General features: G+C 47.8%; 1 protein-coding gene across 4 annotated transcripts in view; it reads right to left on the bottom strand.

Moving 5' to 3' along the window:
• The window catches only part of KLHL26 (kelch like family member 26), a 55,517-nt gene that overhangs the window by 6,852 nt on the left and 21,254 nt on the right, over positions 1–27,411 (bottom strand). Inside the window, exons 1-2 of one of the 4 annotated variants that reach the window (XM_068271200.1) lie at positions 22,410–22,630; positions 3,010–3,186 (exon numbers count right to left, since the gene is read on the bottom strand). The exons of 1 other annotated variant lie outside the window; for it this stretch is intronic. In XM_068271200.1, the coding sequence (XP_068127301.1) occupies positions 3,010–3,186; positions 22,410–22,477 (245 nt within the window). In that variant the 5' untranslated portion in view covers positions 22,478–22,630. Of the gene's footprint in view, positions 1–3,009; positions 3,187–22,409; positions 22,631–27,411 lie in introns of those variants that run through there. 2 more of the 4 variants (XM_068271201.1, XM_068271202.1) reach the window with 2 other exon arrangements.

Raw genomic sequence — 27,411 nt, 5'->3', positions numbered from 1 at the left:
TCCCCGGGCAACTAATAACCCTCCCTCCCCGGGCAACTAATAACCTTCCTTGGGCAACTAATAACCCTCCCTGGGCAACTAATAACCCTCCTTCCCCGGGCAACTAATAACCTTCTTCCTTGGGCAACTAATAACCCTCCCTCCCTGGGCAACTAATAACCCTTCCTCCCCGGGCAACTAATAACCCTCCCTCCCCGGGCAACTAATAACCTTCTTCCTTGGGCAACTAATAACCTTCTTCCTTGGGCAACTAATAACCCTCTCTGGGCAACTAATAACTTTCTTCCTTGGGCAACTAATAACCCTCCCTCCCCGGGCAACTAATAACCTTCTTCCTTGGGCAACTAATAACCCTCCCTCCCCAGGCAACTTATAACCCTCTCTCCCTGGGCAACTAATAACCCACCCTCCCTCCCCGGGCAACTAATAACCTTCTTCCTTGGGCAACTAATAACCCTCCCTCCCTGGGCAACTAATAACCTTCTTCCTTGGGCAACTAATAACCCTCTCTCCCTGGGCAACTAAAACATCCCTCCCTGGTCAAATAATAACCCTCCCTGGTCAAATAATAACCCTCCCTCCCCGGGCGACTAATAACTTTCTTCCTTGGGCAACTAATAACCCTCCCTCCCCGGGCAACTAATAACCCTGCCCCCCCAGGCAAATTAATAACCCTCTCTACCTGGGCAACGAATACCCCTTCTTCCTTGGGCAACTAATAAACCTCCCTCCTTGGGCAACTAATAACCCTCCCTCCCCGGGCAACTAACAACACTCCCTCTCCGGGCAACTAATAACCTTCTTCCTTGGGCAACTAATAACCTTCTTCCTTAGGCAACTAATAACCCTCCCTCCCCGGGCAACTAATAACCCCCTTTCCCCGGGCAACTAATAACCCACCCTCCCTGGGCAACTAATAACCTTCTTCCTTGGGCAACTAATAACCCTCTCTCCCCGGGCAACTAATAACCCTCCCCGGGCAACTAATAACCTTCTTCTGTGGGCAACTAATAACCCTCCCTCCCTGGGCAACTAATAACCCTCTCTCCCTGGGCAACTAATAACCCTCTCTCCCTGGTCAAATAATAACCCTCCCTCCCCGGGCGACTAATAACCTTCTTCCTTGGGCAACTAATAACCCTCCCTGGGCAATTAATAACTCTCCCTCCCCGGGCAACTAATAACCTTCTTCCTTGGGCAACTAATAACCCTCCCTGGGCAACTAATATCCCTCCCTCCCCGGGCAACTAATAACCTTCTTCCTTGGGCAACTAATAACCCTCCCTCCCTGGGCAACTAATAACCTTCTTCCTTGGGCAACTAATATCCCTCCCTCCCCGGGCAACTAATAACCTTCTTCCTTGGGCAACTAATAACCCTCCCTCCCTGGGCAACTAATAACCTTCTTCCTTGGGCAACTAATAACCCTCCCTCCCTGGGCAACTAATAACCCTCCCTCCCCAGGCAACTAATAACCCTTTCTCCCTGGGCAACTAATAACCCACCCTCCCTCCCTGGGCAACTAATAACCTTCTTCCTTGGGCAACTAATAACCTTCTTCCTTAGGCAACTAATAACCCTCCCTCCCCGGGCAACTAATAACCCCCTTTCCCCGGGCAACTAATAACCCACCCTCCCTGGGCAACTAATAACCTTCTTCCTTGGGCAACTAATAACCCTCTCTCCCCGGGCAACTAATAACCCTCCCCGGGCAACTAATAACCTTCTTCTGTGGGCAACTAATAACCCTCCCTCCCTGGGCAACTAATAACCCTCTCTCCCTGGGCAACTAATAACCCTCCCTCCCCGGGCGACTAATAACCTTCTTCCTTGGGCAACTAATAACCCTCCGTGGGCAATTAATAACTCTCCCTCCCCGGGCAACTAATAACCTTCTTCCTTGGGCAACTAATAACCCTCCCTGGGCAACTAATATCCCTCCCTCCCCGGGCAACTAATAACCTTCTTCCTTGGGCAACTAATAACCCTCCCTCCCTGGGCAACTAATAACCTTCTTCCTTGGGCAACTAATATCCCTCCCTCCCCGGGCAACTAATAACCTTCTTCCTTGGGCAACTAATAACCCTCCCTCCCTGGGCAACTAATAACCTTCTTCCTTGGGCAACTAATAACCCTCCCTCCCTGGGCAACTAATAACCCTCCCTCCCCAGGCAACTAATAACCCTTTCTCCCTGGGCAACTAATAACCCACCCTCCCTCCCTGGGCAACTAATAACCTTCTTCCTTGGGCAAGTAATAACCCTCCCTCCCTGGGCAACTAATAACTTTCTTCCTTGGGCAAGTAAGAACCCTCCCTCCCTGGGCAACTAATAACCCTCCCTCCCCTGGCGACCAATAACCCTCCCTCCCCAGGCGACCAATAACCCTCCCTCCCCAGGCGACCAATAACCCTTCCTCAGCAACTAATAACCTTCTTCCTTGGGCAACTAATGACCCTCCCTCCCTGGGAAACTCATAACCCTCCCTCCCCGCAACAAAAACGGTACCTGACAATATTACCGAAGCCAGCCACTAAATAACAAAAAGCGCCATCCGTTACATAACATAAAAGTAAGAAAAAAAAGTAAATAACAGTTTACCAAAGCTGACCACTAAATAGGCCATTTCTACACCTCATACGAGTCTTCTTAAAATGTTACAGAATAGGATAAAAATCATTATTGTAATAACCAAAATGTTACGATAAAATTCTAAAGCACAATTTTCCAGTACAAAAAAAATAAATAAAAATAAAATAAAAACAAGACAGCATTTCATTCCTATATACATTACATTGCGCACAACCCTTATCAACATGACCACTTAGTAGTACTGAACATAGTAATGGCCAACGGATTAAAATCTATTTACAACAAAAACTCTCGATAATACTCAGGGAATTGTTTCATGTTGCAGAAAATATTCTAATAAATGCACTTTACACTTATAAGCAATCAAATTGCTGATGCCAACTTTGATAATGAATTAACACATGCACAGCAAACCTACCTAAAATAGTCACTGCATGCAGCTAGCACCACTTTGTGGACTTGAAATGCTTCATTGTTTACTGTAAGAATGACATCAAGCAGCTGACCTTGACCACGCAGTGCACTCAGCCCTTGCAGGAGTGTTGAGCTATGACTAGGAGCAGAAAAGGTGCATTTCATACCACCGTCAAGCATCCTAAAAAGTTCAGAAAGTCAAAGTGACTTACAGTTCTTCCGTGAAATACAAAGATTCAAACTGTGTTGTAAATGGTGTTCTTAGCACCAATGGAATGAAAAACTCAAAAGAACTAGAATTGGCATATAAGGGCCGGTTCATACTCTGCAAAAACGCAGGATCCTATGTTAAAAATAGGATCCTATTTCACTTGCAAAAACACGGATTGCACAGGGATCCGTGTTGCACAAAAGGCAAAATGAAACGGGAGTCCGAATTTGACACTTTTTCCCAGACTGGACGGGAAAACGTGTCTAATGCAAGCCTATGGGTACAGACTGTCCATTCTCACTAGGCTAGTCGCCGAATCCATGTCGCCAGTCGCGACGTTGTACTCAAGCACCACGCCATTTATCACCGCTGCTCGGTCCATTCTGAAGAGCCCAGAGGCAGACAGAAGCATGGGGATTCTCCATGGTGCTGCAACAGACCAATGGGCATCCTCAGCAATAGAGAGAATTCTTCCTGTTGCAAAGCAGAATTATCCTGTTGCAGCCTATGGAGAGCCATGCTTCTGCTGACCTCCAGGCTGTGGAACGGACCGAGCGGCGGGACGTGTGGTGGGGGTGAGACAGGTGAGCGGCGAGCCATACGTGCCGATGCAATAGACACGCAACCTGCCCTACATCCAGATCAGATCCGTATCAAACGAATCAGTTTTTCAGAAAAATGGATCCATTTGACACGGATCCAATCTCTGGAAAGCTTCGAGTATGAACTGGCCCTTATGCAAGATACTTACTAAAGATTAAATTATGTTTACTAGTCAGCTATGTGCATACCCCTTGCATCTACCTACCCCCGAATTATCGGATACCACCACTTTGGAAATAAAATCATTAAAAAAAAAACCTGAATAGTAAACTAAACAGATTTGCAGTTAACACATATTACTAGTCTGCAGCTTACTTCACCTCCACACTAATATGCCTGGTGTCACTAGTTAGTGCTGTGTCACTAATAGTGTATATGTGAGATTTGACAGGCTGAGGGTTGGTTCATACTGCAAGAGCTTTTTCTGAGTGCTTGTGATTTTAAAAGCTCTTGCAATGTAATTTTATAAAAATCACCCATAGCATTGCATTAGCAAGAGCTTTTCACACCACTAGCGCCCCAAAAAAACCTCTTGCAGTGTGAACCAGCCTTGATGCTGGGCATAGATGGTACGTTTATGCGCCGGAATCGAGCCGCTCGTCCGCGCGGATCGATTCCCGCTCAACCCCGAGGGCACTTCCTTATCAGCGCTTAGTTTTTGCCCATTGTCCGCCCGCGGGGATCGAGCCGGGAATCGATCCACACGGTGATCGGACACGTCGGAAATTATCAATCGAGCCATCAGCGGCTCGATTGATAAGAAAATACACCGCCGTGTATGCCCAGCATGAGGCTTATTTGGTGCTTGTTCCTCCTTACATATGATGTACAGGTACATTTCAAGACAGCAAAATTCACTTAGCCAGCCTTATCATTAACTTGATAAATCAAATCATTTGCTTGCTAGTAAAGGCCCATACACACGTCGGATTTTCCCAAACGACGGGTCGTTTGAACGTCCCGTCGTTCAGTCGTCCGCACGCCAAATCGAGCGTATGTACAGTCCGCCGTTTGGGTGATAAGACTGGTCTTGAGCGATCCGCCTGGCAGATAAGATAAGACCAGTCTTATCACCCGAACGACGGACTGTACACGCCCGATTTGGCGTGCGGACGACTGAACGACGGGACGTTCAAACGACCCGTCGTTTGGGAAAATCCGACGTGTGTATGGGCCTTAAGCTATGGCAATATATTTCCCTATACTGCATTAGGCTAGGACCACACTTGTCCGCTTGCATATGGGTTCCATTTCAAAAGGAACCATTTTTCTAAATAAAATAAAATTCCTCCCCCCATTGTTCCGCAAAATGGTATTTTTGCAGCATACATTTCCACTCCGTGGAAACATATGCCCAGCCCTAGCCGTGGGGGAGGGGGGGGGGGAAATAGCCAGGGAGGGGGTGGCAGCAGGCAGGGGGGAGGGGGTATCCCCCCTTCCCTCACCTGGGTCCCCCATCCCCGCTCCCCTTTCAGCTATTTGCGCAAATGTTGTTAATGTAATGCAGTGAGCAGTGGAAGCTTACCTTCATTCCTTGCGTTCCGCCGCTTGACTTTATGCAATGTCGCATTGCAGGAAGTCACGCAGCGGGTCGAAGAAGGAAGGACGGTAAGCTTCCACGCCCGCTGCGTACATTACATTAACAACATTTGCGCAAATGGATGGAGGGGGAGCCGGGACAGAGGGCCCAGGTGAGGGAGGGGGGTTACCCCCCTCCCCGCCACCTGCTGCCACCCCTGTCCTGGCTGCTACTCACTCCAGCATGGCGGCCTCCATCCCACCCACAGACAGGGCTGGGACACAGAAACCTTATCCATTTCTGTGTCCAAAGATGCCTGTGTAGAGGGAGGTCTATTTTTTGCATCGATTTTCACTACTCCTCCGTGTATCCAGGGTCCATAAAAATCCTTCAAATCCAGACCGTCCGTTCAGTTTTTCAAAACGGATCCCCCGGAATGCACACGCATTCGTTTTGAAAGCGAGTTAAGATTGCTGCTATTTTTAACATTACTATCCGTGGCTCCGGTTTTGGTCTGGGCCCCAAAACAGAGCCACGGATACATTTTTAAACAAATGTGAACCTACGCTTGGACCTTTTGTGGTCAACATTGCATGGCGAAGCATTCTGCTTGCATATCAGATTCATAGTTCCTGCTATTGTACTGGCAGCTCATTCCTTGCCTTTAGGAGTACAACTCTCACTTTTTGGTAAATATTTTATTATATCTTTGACATATATAACATTTCAGTCGATCAGTCGATTTGTATTCAAACTTTGTAATAATATTTTTTTTTATCTGATGTAATTATGCTCATGTTTTAAAGTGAACAAAATCACACCCTTATCTAAGAAGAGGGCTCTGGATCCTAATTAGCCTTCCCCCGCTGTCCTCTGGTCCCCCGTTAGCGCTTGTCAGTAATCTGATTGGGGCCATGCTCCTCTTCAAGCATGTATGGTTGCGTCTGCGCAATAAGCTGGAGCGGCTCGTGCACCAGTGACTCTACACTACTGCTCAGCTGTGTTCATGGCCCCTATCAGCTTGAGGGACCCAGGCAGAGGACAGCGAAGGAAGCCTCATTAGGATCCAGAGGCTTCCCTCTCCTTAAAAAGTAACAGAGACGAGGCAACCTGCTTTAAAGGGAGGGTCCTCGGAGTTGGTTAAAAAAGTAAAAATACTAATCCACTTACCTGGGGCTTCCTCCAGCCCGTGGCAGGCAGGACGTGCCCTCAACGCTGCTCGAGGCTCCCGGTCTTTTCCGTTGGCTCGCCCGACCTGGCCAGGCCGGCTTCCTGGTCAGGCTTCTCCTTGCGCTTCAACGTGCATCTAACGCGGTCGCGCTGACGTCATCGGACGTCCTGCGGACTGTACTGCGCAGGTGCAGAACTACTGCGCCTGTGCAGTACAGCCTGGAGGCCGTCCGATGCCATCAGCGCGACCGCGTGAGACGCACATTGGAGTGCACAAGAGCCCTACCTGGAAGCCGGCCTGGCCAGGTCGGGTGAGCCACCGGAGAAGACCGGGAGCCTCCGGAGCGGCGTCGAGGGCACGTCCTGCCTGCCACGGGCTGGAGGAAGCCCCATGTAAGTAGATTAGTATTTTTATGTTTTTTAACTAACTCCGTGAATACTATATACTAGTAGGGACATGAGAACAGACACTTACCCTGCTGTCTGTTTCATTCTGATCTGCCCTGTGAGCTTGTAATCCCCCCTGTAAAATCCACTGACTGATCTCTCAGTCGGCTGCTTTATCAGGAAGCTCTATAGCAGTGAGAGCAGTCTGTTCAAGCCCGCCCCCTGTCTGCCTGTGTTCTCTCTATCTGTGCACAGAAGTGCCTGTGATGGGAGAAACCGCTCAAGGTGCGTACACACATGCGACTATAGTCGTTTGTAACGATCGTTCCCCGATCTTTACTAACGACGATCTTTACAAAAAACGAACCACCGACTATTAAGGCAAACGACGAACGAGCCAAATCGCTACAAAAGAAAATTCTGTCTCGGCGGATTTTAACCAACGACGATCGTTTGCAAAAGTAGTACATCGTTGCAAACGGTCGTTCGTACTAGGCTTGACATGCGCATTTCACTATTTCTCCCTGAAACTTCTCATTTTTATGCGCAGGCGCAATAGTTGCTTTACGTGATGTAACGTTCGTTCTAACGGTCAGATCGTTACACACATTTAAAAACTAACTTTACTCAGGTCGTTCTTTCATCAATTAAAAGCTCGTTCGTCGTTCTCAACGAACGATCGTTGTCGCATGTGTGTACGTAGCATCAGGAAACAGGTTTATTTATCTATGCAGCTAATTAGTGTTACACACTTATCTCTCCCCATCTGAGCCTGGAACATACAGGGACACTGCTCTACACAGATAAAGTGCAGCAGCTGTGCTTGTCTTCGGTTTTACAGGAATAAGTAAAAGTAATTGTACCTGGCTGAAACTAAATGCAGACAAAACTGAAGACCTTCTGATCGGAGGGCAGCGCATGACAACAAAACAACTTAACTTGCAGTCTTCACCACTAGGAATAGGAGGCACGGATCTACGCAGCTCCGATCATGTGCGTAGCCTGGGAGTTCTAATTGATGGGGATTTAAACTTCAGAACTCACATCTCTGCTGTGGTGAAATCACCCTATTTTCACCTTAAGAACATCGCAAAAATCAAGCACCTCATCCCCCCAGAAGATCTACCAACTTTAGTTCATGCCTTCATTACCTCCCGACTGGACTACTGCAATGCTCTCTACACTGGCCTTCCTAAAAAGGCCTTGTACCACCTACAGCTGATACAGAATACTGCTGCCAGACTGCTAACCAACCAACCCAGTCACTGCCACATAACGCCAGTCCTGCACTCCCTTCACTGGCTACCTATAGAATGGAGGGTCCTATTCAAGATCAGCCTACTGACTTTAAATCACTGAATAATCTGGGCCCTGGATACATGAAAGAAATGTTGCAGCTGCGTAGCAATCCCCGCATTCTCAGATCCACAGGTTCTAATAATCTAGTCATACCCAGAGTCCACTTGGAAACTTTTGGTCCCAGAGCCTTCTGTCATGCTGCCCCTACGTTTTGGAACTCCTTACTTCAACAGATCAGGACAGCTCCATTCCTGGACGTGTTTAAATCCAGCTTGAAAACCCACCTGTTCAGTTTGGCATTTGCAGAAATATAACTTTTGTTGTGTGAATACTTCATCCTACTGCCAATTACTGAATCTGAGAGAGCCTAAGTGCTTTGAGTCCTATGGGAGAAAAGCGCTATAGAAATATTATTGTATTGTATTATGTCTGCAGGTTTTTTTCCTCTGCATACATTATTTGAAGGAGAACTTTACACACAGTGACACTGACCCAGAAGCAGATGGTGGCCATCTTGGATTTTAGATTGGTTACAAATGAAAAATTAAGAATGAAATGAGTACAGGAGAGCAACAAAAATTACAGGAAATATTTTTTTCTGCCAAATAAAAAGTTCTACCTCCCTGTTACAGCCTACACAGTTAATAAGAACCCTTGACTACAAATTTTTTGAGCTGCCAGCCACCACTTATCTGTGTGGAGTGTCCTGAAAAATAAATAAATAAAAAAAATTAAAAATAAAAAAAACCCCTCTATGGCAGGATGATTCCTTCCCGATTTTAGGGTCTGAAGGTGGCCACTAATGGGCCAATTTGTAGCGAAAAATCGTTTGAGCAATCATAAATTCTGATCGGATTGGTTGTAAATAATCTCCATTGGTGAACACAATCGATTATGAATGAGTGAAAAAAAATGTCGTCCGAATGAATTTTCGTCTAACCAAATAGATAGGAAGCAAAGATTGGTTCGTTGATGGTGTAGTGAACGATGTATTACAATATTTCACTTCTGATCAGAATTTCTGATCGCTCGAAAGATTTCTCGATAGAAATTGGATAGTTAGTGGCCAGCTTTAACCACTTGCCGACCGCACGCTTATACCGTGCGTCGGCAAAGTGGCAGCTGCAGGACCAGCGACGCAGTACTGCGTCGCCAGCTGCAGGCTGATTAATCAGGAAGCAGCCGCTCGTGCGAGCGGCTGCTTCCTGTCAATTCACGGCGGGGGGCTCCGTGAATAGCCTGCGGGCCGCCGATGGCGGCTCGCAGGCTAAATGTAAACACAAGCGGAAGTAATCCGCTTTGTTTACATTTGTACGGCGCTGCTGCGCAGCAGCGCCGTAAGGCAGATCGGCGATCCCTGGCCAATCAGCGGCCGGGGATCGCCGCCATGTGACAGGGGACGTCCTGTCACTGGCTGCACAGGACGGATAGCGTCCTGTGCAGCCCAGATCTCCCGGGGGAGCAGGTAGGAGAGGGAGGGGGGAGAATGTCGCCGCGGGGGGGGGCTTTGAGGTGCCCCCCCCGCAACATGCCTGCAGGTAGGAGCGATCAGACCCCCCCTGCACATCATCCCCCTAGTGGGGAAAAAAGGGGGGCGATCTGATCGCTCTGTGTGGCCGCGGATCTGTGCTGGGGGCTGCAGAGCCCACCCAGCACAGATCCAAACAAACAGCGCTGGTCCTTAAGGGGGGGTAAAGGGTGGGTCCTCAAGTGGTTAAAGTGGTAAAAATTTTTATGTGTTTTTAGACCCTAAAAGCAAGAAAAAAAATCATACCACGAGAGAGCTGTGAGCAGCCCCTGCAATTACTCACCTCCCCGGGATCCAGTGCTGCAGTTCTCCCTCCATCCTCCAGGAGGTGCTGTAACTCTATAGTGAGATTGTCAGCTGTCATCATGACAACAGTCGGAGATCTAAGTAGGGGGATGCAGAGCCTCAGTGGACAGGAAAAAGAAATGGCCACCAGCCTCTGGATCGCCCGGGAGGTGAGTGAAATCGCCTGCTGTGCGCAATGCTCTGCATGGACCTACCAGCGGCTACCACGAGTGTAGCTCGGGGTTACCGCTCTGAGCTGCAGTTTTCCACCCAGAGTCTAGCTTGTGGTTACCGCTAAGGTGGTTAAGGAGAAAACATAACTATCCTGGCTCTAGTCAACGAGAGAGATCTGGTGCTGGGTTGGTGTTATGACGTGCGCTACACTTCAGCTGTGCTGAAGATAACTTGGCATTGCAGCAGTTTGATACACTTGATAAAGGCCGCTGGCCGAAACGTCGTGTGTTGATTTTTCTACTATGGTGCAATAAATACAGCATCTTGCTTAAATCCAGGTAGAGACCCAGTCATTTTTTTTTTATTGCAGCAGCAGGTGCCAGGATTACACAGCTATCACGTAGTTTAGCGGTTTATATTTGTGGCAGGTGATTTTGGCACAGACATAATTTTTCACTAAATAAGTATTTTGGAACGATTTCTTTTATTTTTTTTTATAAGGGAAGTGGGGAGCTCAGGGTGCTGGGGTACAAGAGGTGGGGATAGATAAGATGTGGAGAGGGAATATTTTTTTTTTATATATTAGGAAATGGGTTATTTCTGTTTTCTGGGGCTAAAAATTGGGTTGTTGGAAAATGTGATGGAAACATTTTGTTTTGAAAAAAGTACATTTTAGAGCAGGGGTGTCAAACTCTAATGCAAAGTGGGCCAAAATTGTACACTGGGACCTAGTAGAGGGCCAAACTCAATGGGCTTGATTCACAAAAGAGTGCTAACTGTTAGCACGGCCATTTTTGTGTGAATTTTCGCATTGCGCGCGATCACGAATTTTCTCGCAAAACGATAACTGTTTTTGCGCGCAAACGTGAATTTTCACGCGAAAACGATATCAATTTCGCATGAAAATGCACGTTTGCGCGCAAAAACCGTTATCGTTTCACGTGAAAATTTGCGATCGCGCGCAATGTGAAAATTCACGCAAAAACGGCCGTGCTAACCGCACTCTTTTGTGAATCAAGCCCCATGTCTACTGGCCACCTTCCTCGCTTATAAAGTTCCCTGATTTCTATTGGCCCTTCTCCAACCCCTATACAGTTCTCTGGTGCCTAGTGGTCCTCCTTACCCTATACAGTTCCCTGGTGTCTAGAGGCCCCCACCCTCCCCTATACAGCTCCTTAGTGTTTAGTGGTTTCCCCCTACCTACCCCATATTGCTTCCCTTGTGTTCTAGGGCTTCACCTCCAGTATAGCTTCTCTATGGTGGTCTAGCGAGGGCCAAACATAATGCAAAGTGAGGAAACCACTTGAGTGCCAAATTTAATGGCTCTGAGGGACAGATTTGGCCCCCGGGCCGTAGTTTGACATGTATGCTTTAGAGCAAAACTTTCTATATCCATTTTCCCATAAAACTGGCATTGACTCCTGATCTACATCTTCACAGATAGGAAGAGGTTCTCCCAGAAATGTGGGTTCAACAGGTCCCGTTTTCCCTGGTGACTGCCTGGATGGTTATCCTCTATTTGCTGGGGTCTCATATTGTGGTACTGATTGAACTATGCAACTATGCATCACAATTTGCAGGAGTTTTCTGATTAATACAAATACTGTGCCCCGGTGGGTCAGATATTATATACACACACACACACACACACACACACACACACACACACACACACACACACACACACACACACACACATACATACATATATATATAAAATTTTCAGCCTGAAACCGATCACAATCTGTGGAACTGCTGTCGCGCCCCCCCCCCCCCCCCCCCCCCCCCCCCCCACCTGCATACATTACCTGTTCCTGCCGGCGCGAGTCCCCACTGTCTTCTTCTCCGCTCGGCTCCAGCTGCTGAACTGAACTTCCTGTTCGGGGGAAGTTTAAACAGTAGAGGGCGCTCTACTGTTTAAACTTCCTCCCGGGACAGGAAGTTCTGTGTAGCTGCAGGAACGGTCTGGAGCCCGAAGTGGAGAAGAAGACCAGGGGACTCGCGCCGGCCAGAGCAGGTAATGTATACCCGCTGTATTGCGTCGGTCATTTGAACGCCGCTAACAACGCACTCCCGACCCGCCGGCAACCGAGAAAAATCTTCCGCATGGATGGGTCGACGGGAATGATCAATTTCGGACGGAAATTGATCGTTCTGTCAGCGGTGTGCGCGGCGATTTCACAGCAGTTTCGCTGTGATTCATAACGGCTGTATATCGGCGGGAAAATCGTTAGGTGTATGGGCCCCTTAAGAGTGTTTAATATAAATTTAAGTAGTTCAGCAGTGTTTGTAGATTCCCATACTACATTTGTGAATCCTTGTTTTCCAGCCCAGTGAGCACAAATTTATTGCAGACCTGCTCTTTGGTAGCCACTCCCTTTCACAGCTAAACTGTTTTCGTAATTTCTAATTGAAAATCACTTCCAATTCAATCATGGCAGCTATATCTATTTAAGCGCTGAAGCTTGGTCACTTGTGGCCTTGGTCAATTTGTGCCATTTATTACACAGGGCTATACAACTTACCGAGAATTTACCAAAAATTCACCCAGGAATTTAAATAGCTACAGGACTCTGCTGGAAACTACTACTCTGCATCCAGAACTGCCTCCAATGCTGTTGCTAAAAATGCCACTGCTGGATATATGTTGCACAGTCAAGTAGACTGCTTCTTTATTTACACAGGTTTGCTCGCACTAACTGCATACTCATATAAACTGTTTAGTGGTTGGAAATTTCCTGGTTATAATCAGAGACCCTTACCATGTTTACTGCACTTTTTCTTATGTGATGCCTGTCTGCAAACATCTACAAGCTGCATTGCTACAGGCATCCTCCCAGTGTACCACACTCCATATTCATTTCACCTGCTCTGCTTTCTTCACCTTGCTCAGCTTCTCATTAACTGTTAGCTCTCCTGAAATCTCTCTCTCCCCCCAGCAGCTCAAAAACATTTAAAATTCCATTCACATTTGCTTATTCTCTCCCTCCTACTCTTACTTGCAGCTGGTGATATATCACCTAACCCTGGGCCACAGCTTGCTTCCAGACAAGCATCCCCTGCTCGCCTGCTTCTCACACTTTACAGCCCTCTGTCCACAAATAACCTCAACATCCATGCTCGCCCCAACCTTATATCCATCCATCCCCCCCCCCCACAAACACATATTTCTCCTACCCTGCGGTCAGGGCCGCCTTCAGGGCATCACAGGGGGGACTGCTATATGGGGCCACAGTTAATCTAGGGCCCGACGAGCAGTGCTACAAACAGGCCCCAGCTGCGGTCTGTGTCCGTCCTTCTGGATGCCCAATAATGTAGTGACAGGTGCCGGGAGACTCAACCAGGAGTTACCTAGTCAGTTATTGAATAAAGTAAACTTGAGACGAACGAATGAAAACAATTTTTACTTACCTGGAGCTCCTTCCAGCCCCCTGTAGTCCGTCAGCTCCATCGATACCCTTCCCAGTCCAATCCATTGAGCTCCTGTGAAGTCTGCAAAATCCAGCTGGGTTGCGGGGCACGGTGCATGCACTGTTCTGAGCCGAGCGCCTCCTCCATCATGCTCCCATAGCGGGGAGCGTTCTGCGCAAGCGCAATTACAGTCTTCATGGACTGAACATACGCAGAACATGTGAAAAGCGGATGCACAGATGTTAGGGTGTTCAGGTCTTCAAAGATTGTGATTTGTCATGTGGATGCAGAGGGGAGTGAGGGAGGGCCCACAAATTTCTGATGGCGGCCCTGCCTGCGGTCTCTGGAATGCCAGATCCGTCCGCAATAAACTTACAGCAGTCCACGACCTCTTCCTCTCCAAATCCCTCACCATCTTCGCATTCACTGAGACATGGCTCACCCCCTCTGACTCTGCCGCAGAGGCTGCCCTCTCCTATGGTGGGCTTCACCTCAGTCACACCCCCAGACCAGACAACAGGACTGGGGGAGGGGTGGGTCTGCTCCTCTCCCCATCCTGCACCTTCCGTGTCCTCACCTCACCTACAATTCACATCATTCAAGGCCCACACCATCCGCCTCTACCATCCCCTCCCTGCCATTGTTGCGGTCTTATACCGCCCTCCGGGCTCCACACCACAATTTCTCAATGACCATGCCTCCTGGCTCCAATACATCCTCTCCTCTGACCTCCCCACCATCATCCTCAGGGATTTCAATATTCCCATCGATGAACCCCAGAACTCCGTTGTGACCCGGCTACTCACCATAGCCAACTCACTTGGCCTAGTACAGTGATGGCTAATCTTGGCACTCCAGCTGTGGTGGAACTACAAGTCCCATGAGGCATTGCAATACTCTGACAGCTCTAAGCATAACTTGGGGAGGCAGAGGCATGATGGGATTTGTAGTTTTGTCACAGCTGGAGTGCCAAGGTTAGCCATCACTGGCCTAGTACATCACACCAACACCCCCACTGCAGGTCACACACTCAACCTTATATTCACTAAATCCACCACCATTGCAGACCTTGACATCGCACCCTTTCCACCCTCGGACTATCACCTGCTCACCTTCAACCTCCTCACAAAAGGCACCTCCAAACTACCCGCCCACCCACCTGGTCGATGGCAGTGAGACCTAAGCAAGCTCAACCCTACCGTCCTTGCTGACCCCCTCCATGCCCTCTCCTCCACTCTCCCCACCCTAACCTGTCCTAATCTTGCTGCAGCTCAGTATTGCCAAACTCTCATCAGCCCTAGAGAAAGCTGCTCCACCAATACTCCGCCGCAACCGCCCTCCTAACCCCCAGCCCTGGCGCACGACCCATACTCGCAACCTCCAGAGGGAAACACGTGCCACTGAACGGAAATGGAGGAAAACTCAACTTAACCAGGATTTCCTACAGTACAAGACTAACCTGCTGAAGTTCCACACTGCCCTTGCTCATGCGAAGCAGGAATACTTTACCAAGCTCATGGGAGCACAAGCTTCCAACCCCGGCGTCTTTTTGCCACTTTCAACTCCCTGCTTAAACCCAACCCCCACCCTCCGTTTCCTCCCTCTCTGCCACACATTTAGCCACCCACTTCACCAACAAAATTGTCTCCATGTGTCCGGAAATCTCCAACCTTCACCTCCCACTCCCTCCCAACCAGCTCCTCCACTACCCTATCCTCCCCTCACCTCCTTTACTCCTACTACCACTGAGGAAGTCAACCACCTAGCAGACCTCCCATACCACTACTTCCCCCCCTTGATCCCATCCCTTCTGATTTACTCTAGCCTAACTTCATGGAATTGGCCCCAGTCCTCACTACCCTGTTTAACCTCTCCCTATCCACAGACACCTTCCCCTCAGACTTTAAGCAAGCCACTGTACTACCCCTGCTCAAGAAGCCCTCCCTCGACCCCTCGCTCCCCTCCATCTACCGCCTATCTCCCTCCTCCCCTTTGCCTCAATACTCCTTGAGCGTCTGGTTCACAAACACTTGACCCAGTACCTTAATGCCAACTCACTGCTAGACCCACTGCAATCTGGATTTCGGCCTGCCCACTGAACCAAAACTGCTCTCACCAAAGTGACCAATGACCTTGCCTTAGCTAAAGCTGAAGGTAAATACTTCATTCTCCTCCTCCTTCACCTTCCAGCAGCTTTTGACACAGTAGATCATCCCCTACTCCTCTAATCCCTCCAGTCCATGGGCATTCACGATCTCGCCCTGACCTGGCTTTCATTCTACTTCTCCAACCGCTCCTTCAATGAGTCCTCGTCCACCCCCAATCACCTCTCAGTGGGAGTCCCCCAAGGCTCGGTCCTTGGCTCCCTACTGTTCTCCCTATACAGGATCTTTTCAAAAAATTAGCATATTGTGATAAAGTTCATTATTTTCTGTAATGTACTTATAAACATTAGACTTTCATATATTTTAGATTCAAATACACACAACTGAAGTAGTTCAAGCCTTTTATTGTTTTAATATTGATGATTTTGGCATACAGCTCATGAAAATCCAAATTTCCTATCTCAAAAAATTAGCATATTTCATCCGACCAATAAAAGAAAAGTGTTTTTAAAACAAAAAAAGTCAACCTTCAAATAATTATGTTCAGTTATGCACTCAATACTTGGTCGGGAATCCTTTTGCAGAAATGACTGCTTCAATGCGGCGTGGCATGGAGGCAATCAGCCTGTGGCACTGCTCAGGTGTTATGGAGGCCCAGGATGCTTCGATAGCGGCCTTAATCTCATCCAGAGTGTTGGGTCTTGCGTCTCTCAACTTTCTCTTCACAATATCTCACAGATTCTCTATGGGGTTTAGGTCAGGAGAGTTGGCAGGCCAATTGAGCACAGTAATACCATGGTCAGTAAACCATTTACCAGTGGTTTTGGCACTGTGAGCAGGTACCAGGTCGTGCTGAAAAATGAAATCATCATCTCCATAAAGCTTTTCAGCAGATAGAAGCATGAACCCATTTTTGAACCAGAAACAGCGGCAGAAGCGCCTGACCTGGGCTACAGAGAAGCAGCACTGGACTGTTGCTCAGTGGTCCAAAGTACTTTCTTCGGATGAAAGCAACTTTTGCATGTCATTCGTAAATCAAGGTGCCAGAGTCTGGAGGAAGACTGGGGAGAGGGAAATACCAAAATGCCTGAAGTCCAGTGTCAAGTACCCACAGACAGTGATGGTCTGGTGTGCCATGTCAGCTGCTGGTGTTGGTCAACTGTGTTTTATCAAGGGCAGGGTCAATGCAGCTAGCTATCAAGAGATTTTGGAGCACTTCATGCTTCCATCTGCTGAAAAGCTTTGTGGAGATAACGATTTCATTTTTCAGCACGACCTGGCACTTGCTCACAGTGCCAAAACCACTGGTAAATGGTTTACTGACCATGGTATTACTGTGCTCAATTGGCCTGCCAACTCTCCTGACCTGAACCCCATAGAGAATCTGTCGGATATTGTGAAGAGAAAGTTGAGAGACGCAAGACCCAACACTCTGGATGAGCTTAAGGCCGCTATCGAAGCATCCTGGGCCTCCATAACACCTGAGCAGTGCCACAGGCTGATTGCCTCCATGCCACGCCACATTGAAGCAGTCATTTCTGCAAAAGGATTCCCGAACAAGTATTGAGTGCATAACTGAACATAATTATTTGAAGGTTGACTTTTTTTGTTTTAAAAACACTTTTCTTTTATTGGTCGGATGAAATATGCTAATTTTTTGAGATAGGAAATTTGGGTTTTCATGAGCTGTATGCCAAAATCATCAGTATTAAAACAATAAAAGGCTTGAACTACTTCAGTTGTGTGTATTTGAATCTAAAATATATGAAAGTCTAATGTTTATCAGTACATTACAGAAAATAATGAACTTTATCACAATATGCTAATTTTTTGAGAAGATCCTGTACACAGCCTCCATTGGCAAGGTTATCTCCTCCATGGGTTTTAACTATCATCTGTATGCAGAATAGATGACACCCAGATCTACCTCCACACCCCTGACATATCCACCACTACCATGGACAAGGTCTCCTCCTGCCTATCAGCCATCTCCTCCTGGATGTCCGCTAGGTTCCTGAAACTAAATCTAGACAAAACGGAATTTATGATCTTCCCACCCCAGCCATCCATGAACCTTTCAGATGTGCATGTCACTGTTAACCACACTTCCATTCGCCCTACCTATTAAGCTCGCTGTCTGGGTGTCACCCTGGACTCCGCACTCTCCTTCACTCCCCACATACAAAACCTCACAAAGTCCTGCAACTTCCACCTTCGTAACATCTTCCCTTTCCTGACCTCTGCCACCACCAAACTCCTCATCCTTCCCCTTATAATTTCTCGCCTTGACCTCTGCAATGCCCTTCTGTCTGGTCTCCCTATGACTCGAATAGCCCCACTGCAGTCCATCATGAATGCGGCAGCCAGAATTATCCACTCCTCCCATCGCTCCACCACGGCGGCACCCCTCTGCGAATCCCTCCACTGGCTTCCTATCCAGTCCAGAATCAGATTCAAGATACTGTGTCTGACCTACAAATCTGTCCACAAAACCTGTCCAACCTACATTTCCGATCTTACTCAGAGGCACACACCTAGCCGCTCACTCCACTCTTCCAATGAACTTTGCCTGACCGCCCCCTGCATCACCCAGTCCCATGCATGCCTCCAGGACTTCTTAAGAGCTGCTATGGAACTCCTTACCTCCACCCATTAGGGCAGCCCCCTCCACCAACATGCTTAAACACTTCAGCCTTCAGTTGTTTTCACTTTATGCATCCGAGCAATTTTCACCTCCCATTCATTAGCCTATAACTTTATCACTACTTATCACAATGAACTGATCTATATCTTGTTTTTTCCGCCACCAATTAGGCTTTCTTTGGGGGGTACATTTTGCTAAGGGCCACTTTTCTGTAAACGCATTTTAACAGGAAGAATAAGAAAAAAAACGGAAAAAATTCATTATTTCTCAGTTTTCAGCCATTATAGTTTTAAAATAATACATGTCTCCATAATTAAAACTCATGTATTGTATTTGCCCATATGCCCCAGTTATTACACCGTTAAAATTGTTCTTATCACAATGTATGGCGACAATATTTTATTTGGAAATAAAGGTGCATTTTTTCCGTTTTGCATCTATCACTATTTACAAGTTTAAAATAAAAAAAATTTAGAAATATTTCATCTTTACATTGATATTTAAAAAGTTTAGACCCTTGGGTAAATATTTACATGTTTTTTTTTTATTGTAATCTTTTTTTGTTTTTTTTTTGTATTAAACATTTTATTTGGGTACTTTTGGGAGGGTGGGATGTAAGCCATAGTTTTATAATATAAATGTGTCTTGAGTTTTATTTTTTTCACTTTTAGTTGTAGTTTTACTTTTTAGCCACAAGATGGCGGCCATGAGTTTGTTTACATGACGTCACTCTAAGCGTAACATACGCTTAGAGCGACGTATGGGGGACGTTACAGCCAGAAAAAGCGCAGCTTCCGAGAGAAGCTGTCGCTTTTTCAGCGGGGGAGAGAAATCAGTGATTGGGCACCATAGCCCGATTCACTGATTGCCAGGCTAACGAACCGCAGCCGGGAGCGCGCGCGGACGTGCACATGGCCTCCTGGGCGTAGCTACTACGTCCAGGAGGCCAAAGTAATTAAGAAGGCCCTCAAAATACTCACCTTTTCACTCTGACCTACTACCCCTCACAAGTGCTCTAAACCCACAGGTGAACTCTGGTACCCTACCTCTCCCTCTAGATTGTAAGCCTTTGGGCAGGGTCCTCCTCCTTTTGTGTCCTACCTGATCATGCACCTCCATTACTGTGAACCCATGCTATGCATTTGAGTGAACCTAACTTGCCTAATCTCCATACTCCATCCATTGTCTGACTAAGTATTACCTTGTACTCAATTGTACTCTGGTTTTTCTTGTATTCCTGTATTGTCATATTGCTGTATGTCACCCCTAAATGTTGTCTGTAACTTAAACTAATGTCCAGTGCTGCGTTATATGTTGACGTTTTATAAATACAATAAATTAATAACTGATAGTGAGAGCAGGGTCAGACTTGCTGCAGATAGGTAGGGAAAGCATTAGCTATTTTGAGGACTAGCACATCGGTCTCCTGTGTTTTTTTTTTGTGTGTGCGACACTCCACAGCCCACTGACACCCAGAGCTGTGTGTACACTACTGCTGTTGCCTCATTAAGTTGCAGGCACAGAACCACTCCAGTGCATTATTATTTCACTGTATTCTGATAGTACTATTACATTTCTCTATGTGAGGCACTCCACAGCCCACTGACACCAAGAGCTTTGCATAATGTGATTTCTGCACTTTAGGGATTAAAACCAGACTTTGCTTTTTGGTGGGACTTTTGGCATGGATCCCCCTCCGGCATGCCCCTGTCCAGGTGTAAGACCCCTTGAAACAACTTTTTCATCACTTTTGTGGTAGAAACAGTCTTTGTAGGTTTTAAAATTCACCTGCCCATTAAAGTCTATGGCAGTTCGCCAGATTCGCCTTTTCGCGAACATTTGTGGAAGTTCGTGTACGACATTCGTGAACGAAAAATTCTATGATCCCGACATCTCTACATATAGCTGATCTAGTTAGAATTGTGGAGTTTTGCTTTAAATAAAGCACTGCTTCATCTGGGTAAATAATTCCACGTCAATGATCAAATAATTTGTCCTTGCACACATCCGGATATAAAGATGTCTGCCAAACTAGGAAGTCTAGCATATCGTTCACAGCAGCACAATGAAGTTTCAATCATCCTATGAAAGCAGCTCATACTCCAACACCTCTTCAAGGAGATTAACAATACATAAATGTAAAAGGCAATTTATGTTAAAACTGCTCCCTGCTTAAATGTCAAATTATATTAAAGCAGGATTATATATAACTATGTTGTAGCTAACAAATACTTTTGACAGTAACATGAAAGAAAAAATATTCTTACCAGATCATCTTCATACAGTTCAATTATGTGAACAAGCTTAATAGCATGGACATACCTGTGTTTGCTTTTGGAGCTCTGTGGGTGCTCTATTGTAATAAAGTTCTGGCATGGTTTCTAGCAGCTATAAAGATGGGAGTGATTATTCACAACTGATGTACATGCATCCCTGGCATACCCACAGACGTACACTTATCCTTCCTTTGCAAGTGTAGGTGTAGAAAAGGATGAATCAAATTTTACTTCCTACTTTGTTCAGATTTCTGAAGCAATTAAAAAAAAAAAGATATACCTTCTGAGACATCTGTTACTCCAAATCTGATGCAGTTTTCATGGTTTCCAGTAAGTTTACTAGAAAACTACAGCAGCTGCAGACTTAAAGAGAAATCGTAACCAAGAACTGAACTTCATCCCAATCAGTAGCTGATACCCCCTTTCCCATGAGAAATCTATTCCTTTTCTTAAACGGATCATCAGGGGGCTCTGTATGGCCGATTTTGTGGTGAAACCCTCCCACAAATGATGTTAGCGCCTCACAGCTCTAAAGTACTGGCATCACACTGTAGGAGCCTTGTTGTATTGTGGGAAATAACAGCTGTTTACAACTGCCAAAAAAGCAAGCAGCATCTCCTTCCAGTGACATCACCTGCCAGCAGTAAAAATGTCACCATGTGAAATGTCAGAATGTAAATCAGGGAGAGGAAAGATTTTACAATGGGCAAACACTGACTAAATCATTTATACATGATTATTGTAAAAATTAAGCACTTTTTGTAATACATTATTTTCACTGGAGTACCTCTTTAACCTCCCTGGCGGTATATTAAAAACCGCCAGGGGGCAGCGCTGCCGTTTTTTTGCGGTTTTTTTTTAAAATCATGTAGCGAGCCTAGGGCTCGCTACATGATAGCCGCTGCTCAGCGGCATCCCCCCAGCCCCTCCGGTCGCCTCCGGCGATCAGGAAATCCCGTTCAAAGAATGGGATTTCCTGGAGGGCTTCCCCCGTCGCCATGGCGACGGGGCGGGATGACGTCATGGACATCTAAAGGAGTCCCCATCCACCCCTTAGCGCTGCCTGGCGCTGATAGGCCAGGCAGCACAGGGGTCTAGGGGGGGGGGGGGCCCTACGGCGGCGCGGATAGCGGCGCTCGAGCGCGGGGCGGCGGCGATCGGTGTGCTGGCGCAGCTAGCACAGTGCTAGCTGCGTCCAGCAAAAAAAAAAAAAAAATTACGCAGATCGGCCCAGCAGGGCCTGAGAAAACCTCCTGCATGGCTTGTTACCGCCAAGGAGGTTAAGGCCAGTTTCACACTACCAAACAGCATTTTCAGTGCGGAGCAATCAGATGATCGCATCGCACCGCAATGCCAAAAAAAGCCATCCCAAATACCTGCAATAATACATGGTAATGGGATTCATGTATGCAAATGAGAGCCTAAAAGAGGCTCTCTAGCGCTCACTCACTGTGTATTGCAACGCGAACGACGAACAGTTCAAAAAAGCTGCGTCCCCATTGACTTATATGACTTATGGTACCTGCACGTCACTGTGCATGCTGGCCCCTAACGCGATGTTGCCCATGCCTTAAATTAGGAGACTTCCAGCGAATCGCACTGTGCCAGGTATGAAATGCCCCATAGACTTTCATTATTATTATTATTATTATTATTATTATTTATTGTATTTATAAAGCGCCAACATATTCATTGGTATAGTGTTACCCTGCGGCAACAGGGTAACGCAACACGCCAGTGTGAAAGGTGCCTAAAGGAAACCTGAGACAAAGTATATAGAATTTACACTTACCTGGGGCTTCCTCCAGCCCCATGAACTCTGTGGGCTTCCTCGCCATCCTCCCTGGAGGCTCCGTTCATCTGCAATCCTTCAGGTTAGGGCGGCTTCAGTCGCATCAGCCAGGCTTCACTGCGCATGCGCAGCTGCGTGCCCCCAGCGCTTGGATCGTTCTGTGCCGAGCGCCCTGCATCAGGTGCACCTCCCCTTTAGTCACCAAGCCTTAAAAAGAGTCTGAAGCCAAAAAAAAAAAATTTAAAATGCCAGTCCTCTTCAGCAAAAAGATCATGGCTGAAACGCTGCATTCCTGCGGTAGAATTATGTATTTATACCCCCCCAAAATTTCCAGGTCGTGGATTTTGCTGCCCGGGGAGGCAGAGCTTTGTGCTCCAGCTGTGCCTTCAGTTCAGTCTATCTCTGCCCCTCTCAGTGAAAGAAGACAGAGAGGAGAGAGGCGGAGATCGGCGGAGACTGACTCCAGCAGAGGCAGAGCTAATGCACAAAACTCTGTCTCTACCAGTATGCGATCCCCAAATTTTTGGAGGTATAAAGACATCGTTCTGTTGCGGGAATGCCGCGTTCCAGCTATGATCTTATTGCTGAATACAGATGGCCCGAACCTCCGATTTTCGGTTTGCAAACCGCAAACTTCCACGAACATGCGAACTTCCGCAAACCACAATAAACTTCAATGAGGTGGCGAACTTTGAAAACTAGAAACATTTATGCTGGCCACAAGAGTGATGAAAAAGATGTTTCAAGGGTCTAACACCTGGAGGGGGGCATGGCGGAGTGGGATACACGGCAAAGTCCCGGGGAAAATAAGGATTTGACGCACAGCAGCGTTTTAAGGGCAGAAATCACATTTTATTGTTAAATTGGAGGCCTAAAGTGCTTTAAAACATCTTGCATGTGTATACATAAATCAGGGAGTGTAATTAGGGTACTGCTTCACACTGACAGACCAAACTCACTGTGTAACGCATCGCAAACAGGTGTTTGTGTAGTGACGGCCGTTCTGGACTGGTGCGCACCATGGCCAGAGTGCAGGCGATAGCGGTTTTCAAGCCCATATGGTCGGGCTGAGGTAGCTCAATGACAGAACAACAGTGACCGAGTGTCCAGCTGATCGAATTTGGTCTGTCCACAATGAAGCAACGACCTTATCTATTTTCTTGGGTCAGGTGTGCCCCCAACACACTCATATAGCCGGTGGTCATTGCTTCATTGTGATACGCAAGCCCCTTCACCGTGGCAAGGTAACGATCACGAAGGGGAATTGCCACATGTACATGCCTTTTGTTTTGTTGTTGCAGCTGCAGTGCAGCCAGAAAAATTAGGCAGGCATGTACACGAACCAGAAAAATTGTTATAGCGGCCGCTAATATTCAGGAATCCGCCTGGAGTCCTGGTGGACCCTGTTGGTGGTGGTAGTCAAGCGGCCTGCAGGCAGAGATGTTGTGTGGGGACCGACTTAGTCTTGGGGCAGGCAGCCAGTCACACGGCGTGCAGGCAGAGATGCTGTGTGTGGGGACTGACTTAGTCTTCGGGCGGGCAGTAACCCTCCTGGAATCCATGCCTCATTCATTTAGATAAAGGTGAGGTACTGAACACTTTTGTGATCTAGGCGACTTCTCTTCTCAGTGACAATGCCTCCAGCTGCGCTGAAGGTCCTTTCTGACAGGACGCTTGAGGCAGGGCAAGACAGAAGTTGGATGGCAAGTTGGGACAGCTCTGGCCACAGGTCAAGCCTGCGCAACCAGTAGTCCAGGGGTTCATCGCTGCTCACAGTGTCTACATCCACACTTAAGGCCAGGTAGCCGGCTACCTGCCGGTCGAGGCGTTGGTGGAGAGTGGATCCGGAAGCGCAAAGGGGAGGCGTTGGACTAAAGAATGTCCGCATGTCCGACATCACCATGATATCGCTAGAGCATCCTGTCCTTGCCTGCATGGACATGGGAGAAGGTTTACTGGCAGTGGTACCTTTATTCCATTGTGCTGTGACATCACCCTTAAACGCACTGTAAAGCATAGTTGCCAGCTTGTTCTGCATGAGCAACATCCTTTCTGCCTTCAGGTGAGTTGGCAACATGTCCGCCACTTTGTGCCTATACCGAGGGTCTAGTAGCATGGACACCCAGTACAGCTCATTCCCCTTGAGTTTTTTTATACAGGGGTCCCTCAACAGGCTGGACAGCATTAAAGACGCCATCTGCACAAAGTTGGATCCAGACGTACTATCCAACACCTCTTGCTCTACCTCAGTGATGTCAGGAAAGTTCTCCTCCTCCCCCCAGCCACGAACAACACCACGGTAGGCGTTGAGCAGCACAAGCCTCCTGCCATGCCTGCTGCGGTTGTTGTTCTGCTGCCTCCTCAAAAAAAAAAAAAAAAAAAAAAAAACACCTTCCTCATCATCTGACATCATCTGACTCCTCTTCCCCACACGACTCTTCCTCCTCCCCCCTCTGTGCTGCCGCAGGTGTTGAGGAAACATCTGGTTCTGATGAGAATTGATCCCACAACGCTTCCTCCTGTTCACAGTCATCCAGAGCTTGATCCACCACTCTACACACGACACACGGGAACAAGTCGCTGATGGCGCCTTCACTGCGACTCACCATGTTTGTCACCTCCTCAAACGGCCGCATGAGCCTGCAGGCATTTCGCATCAGTGTCCAGTACTTTGGCCAGAACATCCCCATCTCCCCAGACTGTGTCCTTTGACTGTAGTTGTAGAGATACTGTTTGACGGCTTTCTCCTGTTGTAGCAGGTAAGCCTGGGTACTTACACACAAATCTCTGGATTATGAAATTGAGCACATGTGCCACGCAGGGTACATGTGTCAACTTTCCCAAATTCAAAGCCGAAATGAGATTGCTGCCGTTGTCACACACCACGCTGCCGGTCTCCAGTTGGTGCGGGGTCAGCCACTGATCCACCTGTTTGTTAAGAGCATCCAGGAGAGCTGCTCCAGTGTGACTCTCCGCTTTGAGGCAAGACATGTCCAAGATGGCGTGACACCGTCGTACCTGGCATGCAGCATAGGCCCCGGGGAGCTGGGGCTGTGTAGCTGGAGAGGAGATCGCAGCACCAGTAGAGTTGCGCTGCCACTTAATCGAGGAGGACGATGACAGCGAAGAGGATGTAGCAGGAGGAGTAGGAGGAGAAGGAGAGGAGGTGGCTGCAGGCCTGCCTGCAAGCCGTGGAGGTGTCACAAGTTGGTCCACTGCACAGCCACGTACTGCCTGCTTGCAATCAGTCACCAGGTTGACTGCTTCAATCGGTCACCAGGTTGACCCAATGGGCTGTGTAAGTAATGTACCTGCCCTGACCGTGCTTGGCAGACGAGGCATCCGTGGTCAGATGGACCCTTGACCCAACGCTGTGTGCCAGAGATGACAGCACTAGCCTTTCTACTTCCTGGTACAGTTTGGGTATCACCTTTTTTGAAAAATAATTGCAGCCTGGTATCTTCCACTGCGGTGTCCCAATGGCCACAAATTTTCGGAAGGCCTCAGAGTCCACCAGCTGGTATGGTAACAGCTGGCGGGATAACAGTTCCACCAAGCCAGCTGTCAGATGAAGGGCAAAGGGGTGACTGGCAGACATTGGCTTCTTCCGCTCAAAGATTTCCATCACGGACACCTGGCTGCTGCTGTGGGCAGAGGAGCAGGAGCCGCTCAAGGTGAGGGGCGGAGTGGAGGAGGTTGGCTGTGATTGTGAAGGTGCAAGGGAGAAAGCGGCTGAAAATGATGCACCTGAAGGAGGAAGAGGAGGAGGGTGGCTTTGCTTTTGTGTGCTGCTTTTGCTCAGGTGGTCTTCCCATTGCAGTTTGTGCCTTTTCTGCATGTGCCTTTGTAAGGCAGTTGTCCCTACGTAGGTGTTGGCCTTTCCACGGCTCAATTTTTGGTGGCAGAGAGTACAGATGGCATTGCTCTGATCTTAGGCATACACACTAAAACATTTCCACAGCGCTGAGCCACCCTGGGGTGTGGGCACTATGGTGGCGTCTGCAGCTGACGAAGCTGGCTGGCTGGCTGTCCATAGGTGGCGATACATGGCACTGGACACTGCCACCAGCTGTTTCTGACGACGAGCTCCCCCTGCTTCTTTCAGCAACTCGTCTCCTCCTACTCCTCTCTGACTCCCCCTCTGAACTGTCCCCCTGTTCATCTCCTCTATTGGGGACCCACGTGGCATCCGTATCATCATAATCATCCTCCCTAGCTTCGTTGTATCAAACACCTCCAAAACTGCACCAACAGCAGGTACTTCATCCTCCTCCTCCTCACACGTTACGTCCATAGTGTCGCCTAACTCAGACATATGAGGCGGTGTAACTTGCTTAGCGCCTTCATCTTGTTGTAACAATGGCTGTGAATCAGTGATTTCCCCACCAAATAACTCCTGCAAAGTGTCAAATGTAGCGGATGTGGTACTTGGAGTAGCGCTGGTGGCTGCGGAAGAGGAGGTGTTCTGTGTTAAATAGTCAACCACGTCCTGACAAGCTTGGGAGTTGATGGGACATGCCTTCTTCTGAGCACTGTACTTTGGTCTAGGGCCGCACGAAATCCCGTCAGCACGACCTCAAACAGACCTGCCGAGTGGCCTGCCTCTGGGTCTGCCTCTGCCTGTTTTTCCATATCAGGGGGGGATGAAGTGAAAGGTATGCCCTGACTTGACTAATACAATGTGCAGTCACACAGGTGCAGTGAAAGGTATGCAGTGACCGGTATTACAATACAATGTGAAGCTGTCACACAGGTGCAGTTAACAGGTATCCACGGACTGGTATACTAAACAGCGTGCGGTCCCACAGGTGCAGTGAACAGGTATGCAGGGATTGGTATTACAAATGTGCAGCTGTCACACACAGGTACCGTGAACAGGTGCAGTGACTGGTGGTATATTACACTACTTGTGCTCACATAGATGCACTGAACAGGCTACAGTTATGCACTGCAGTAGTTGGTATTACAAATGTGCAGCTGTCACACACAGGTACCGTGAACA

Source organism: Hyperolius riggenbachi, chromosome 1 (assembly GCF_040937935.1).
Source record: "Hyperolius riggenbachi isolate aHypRig1 chromosome 1, aHypRig1.pri, whole genome shotgun sequence".
Lineage (NCBI taxonomy): Eukaryota > Metazoa > Chordata > Amphibia > Anura > Hyperoliidae > Hyperolius > Hyperolius riggenbachi.
This window is presented reverse-complemented; position numbering and strand designations above follow the sequence as displayed.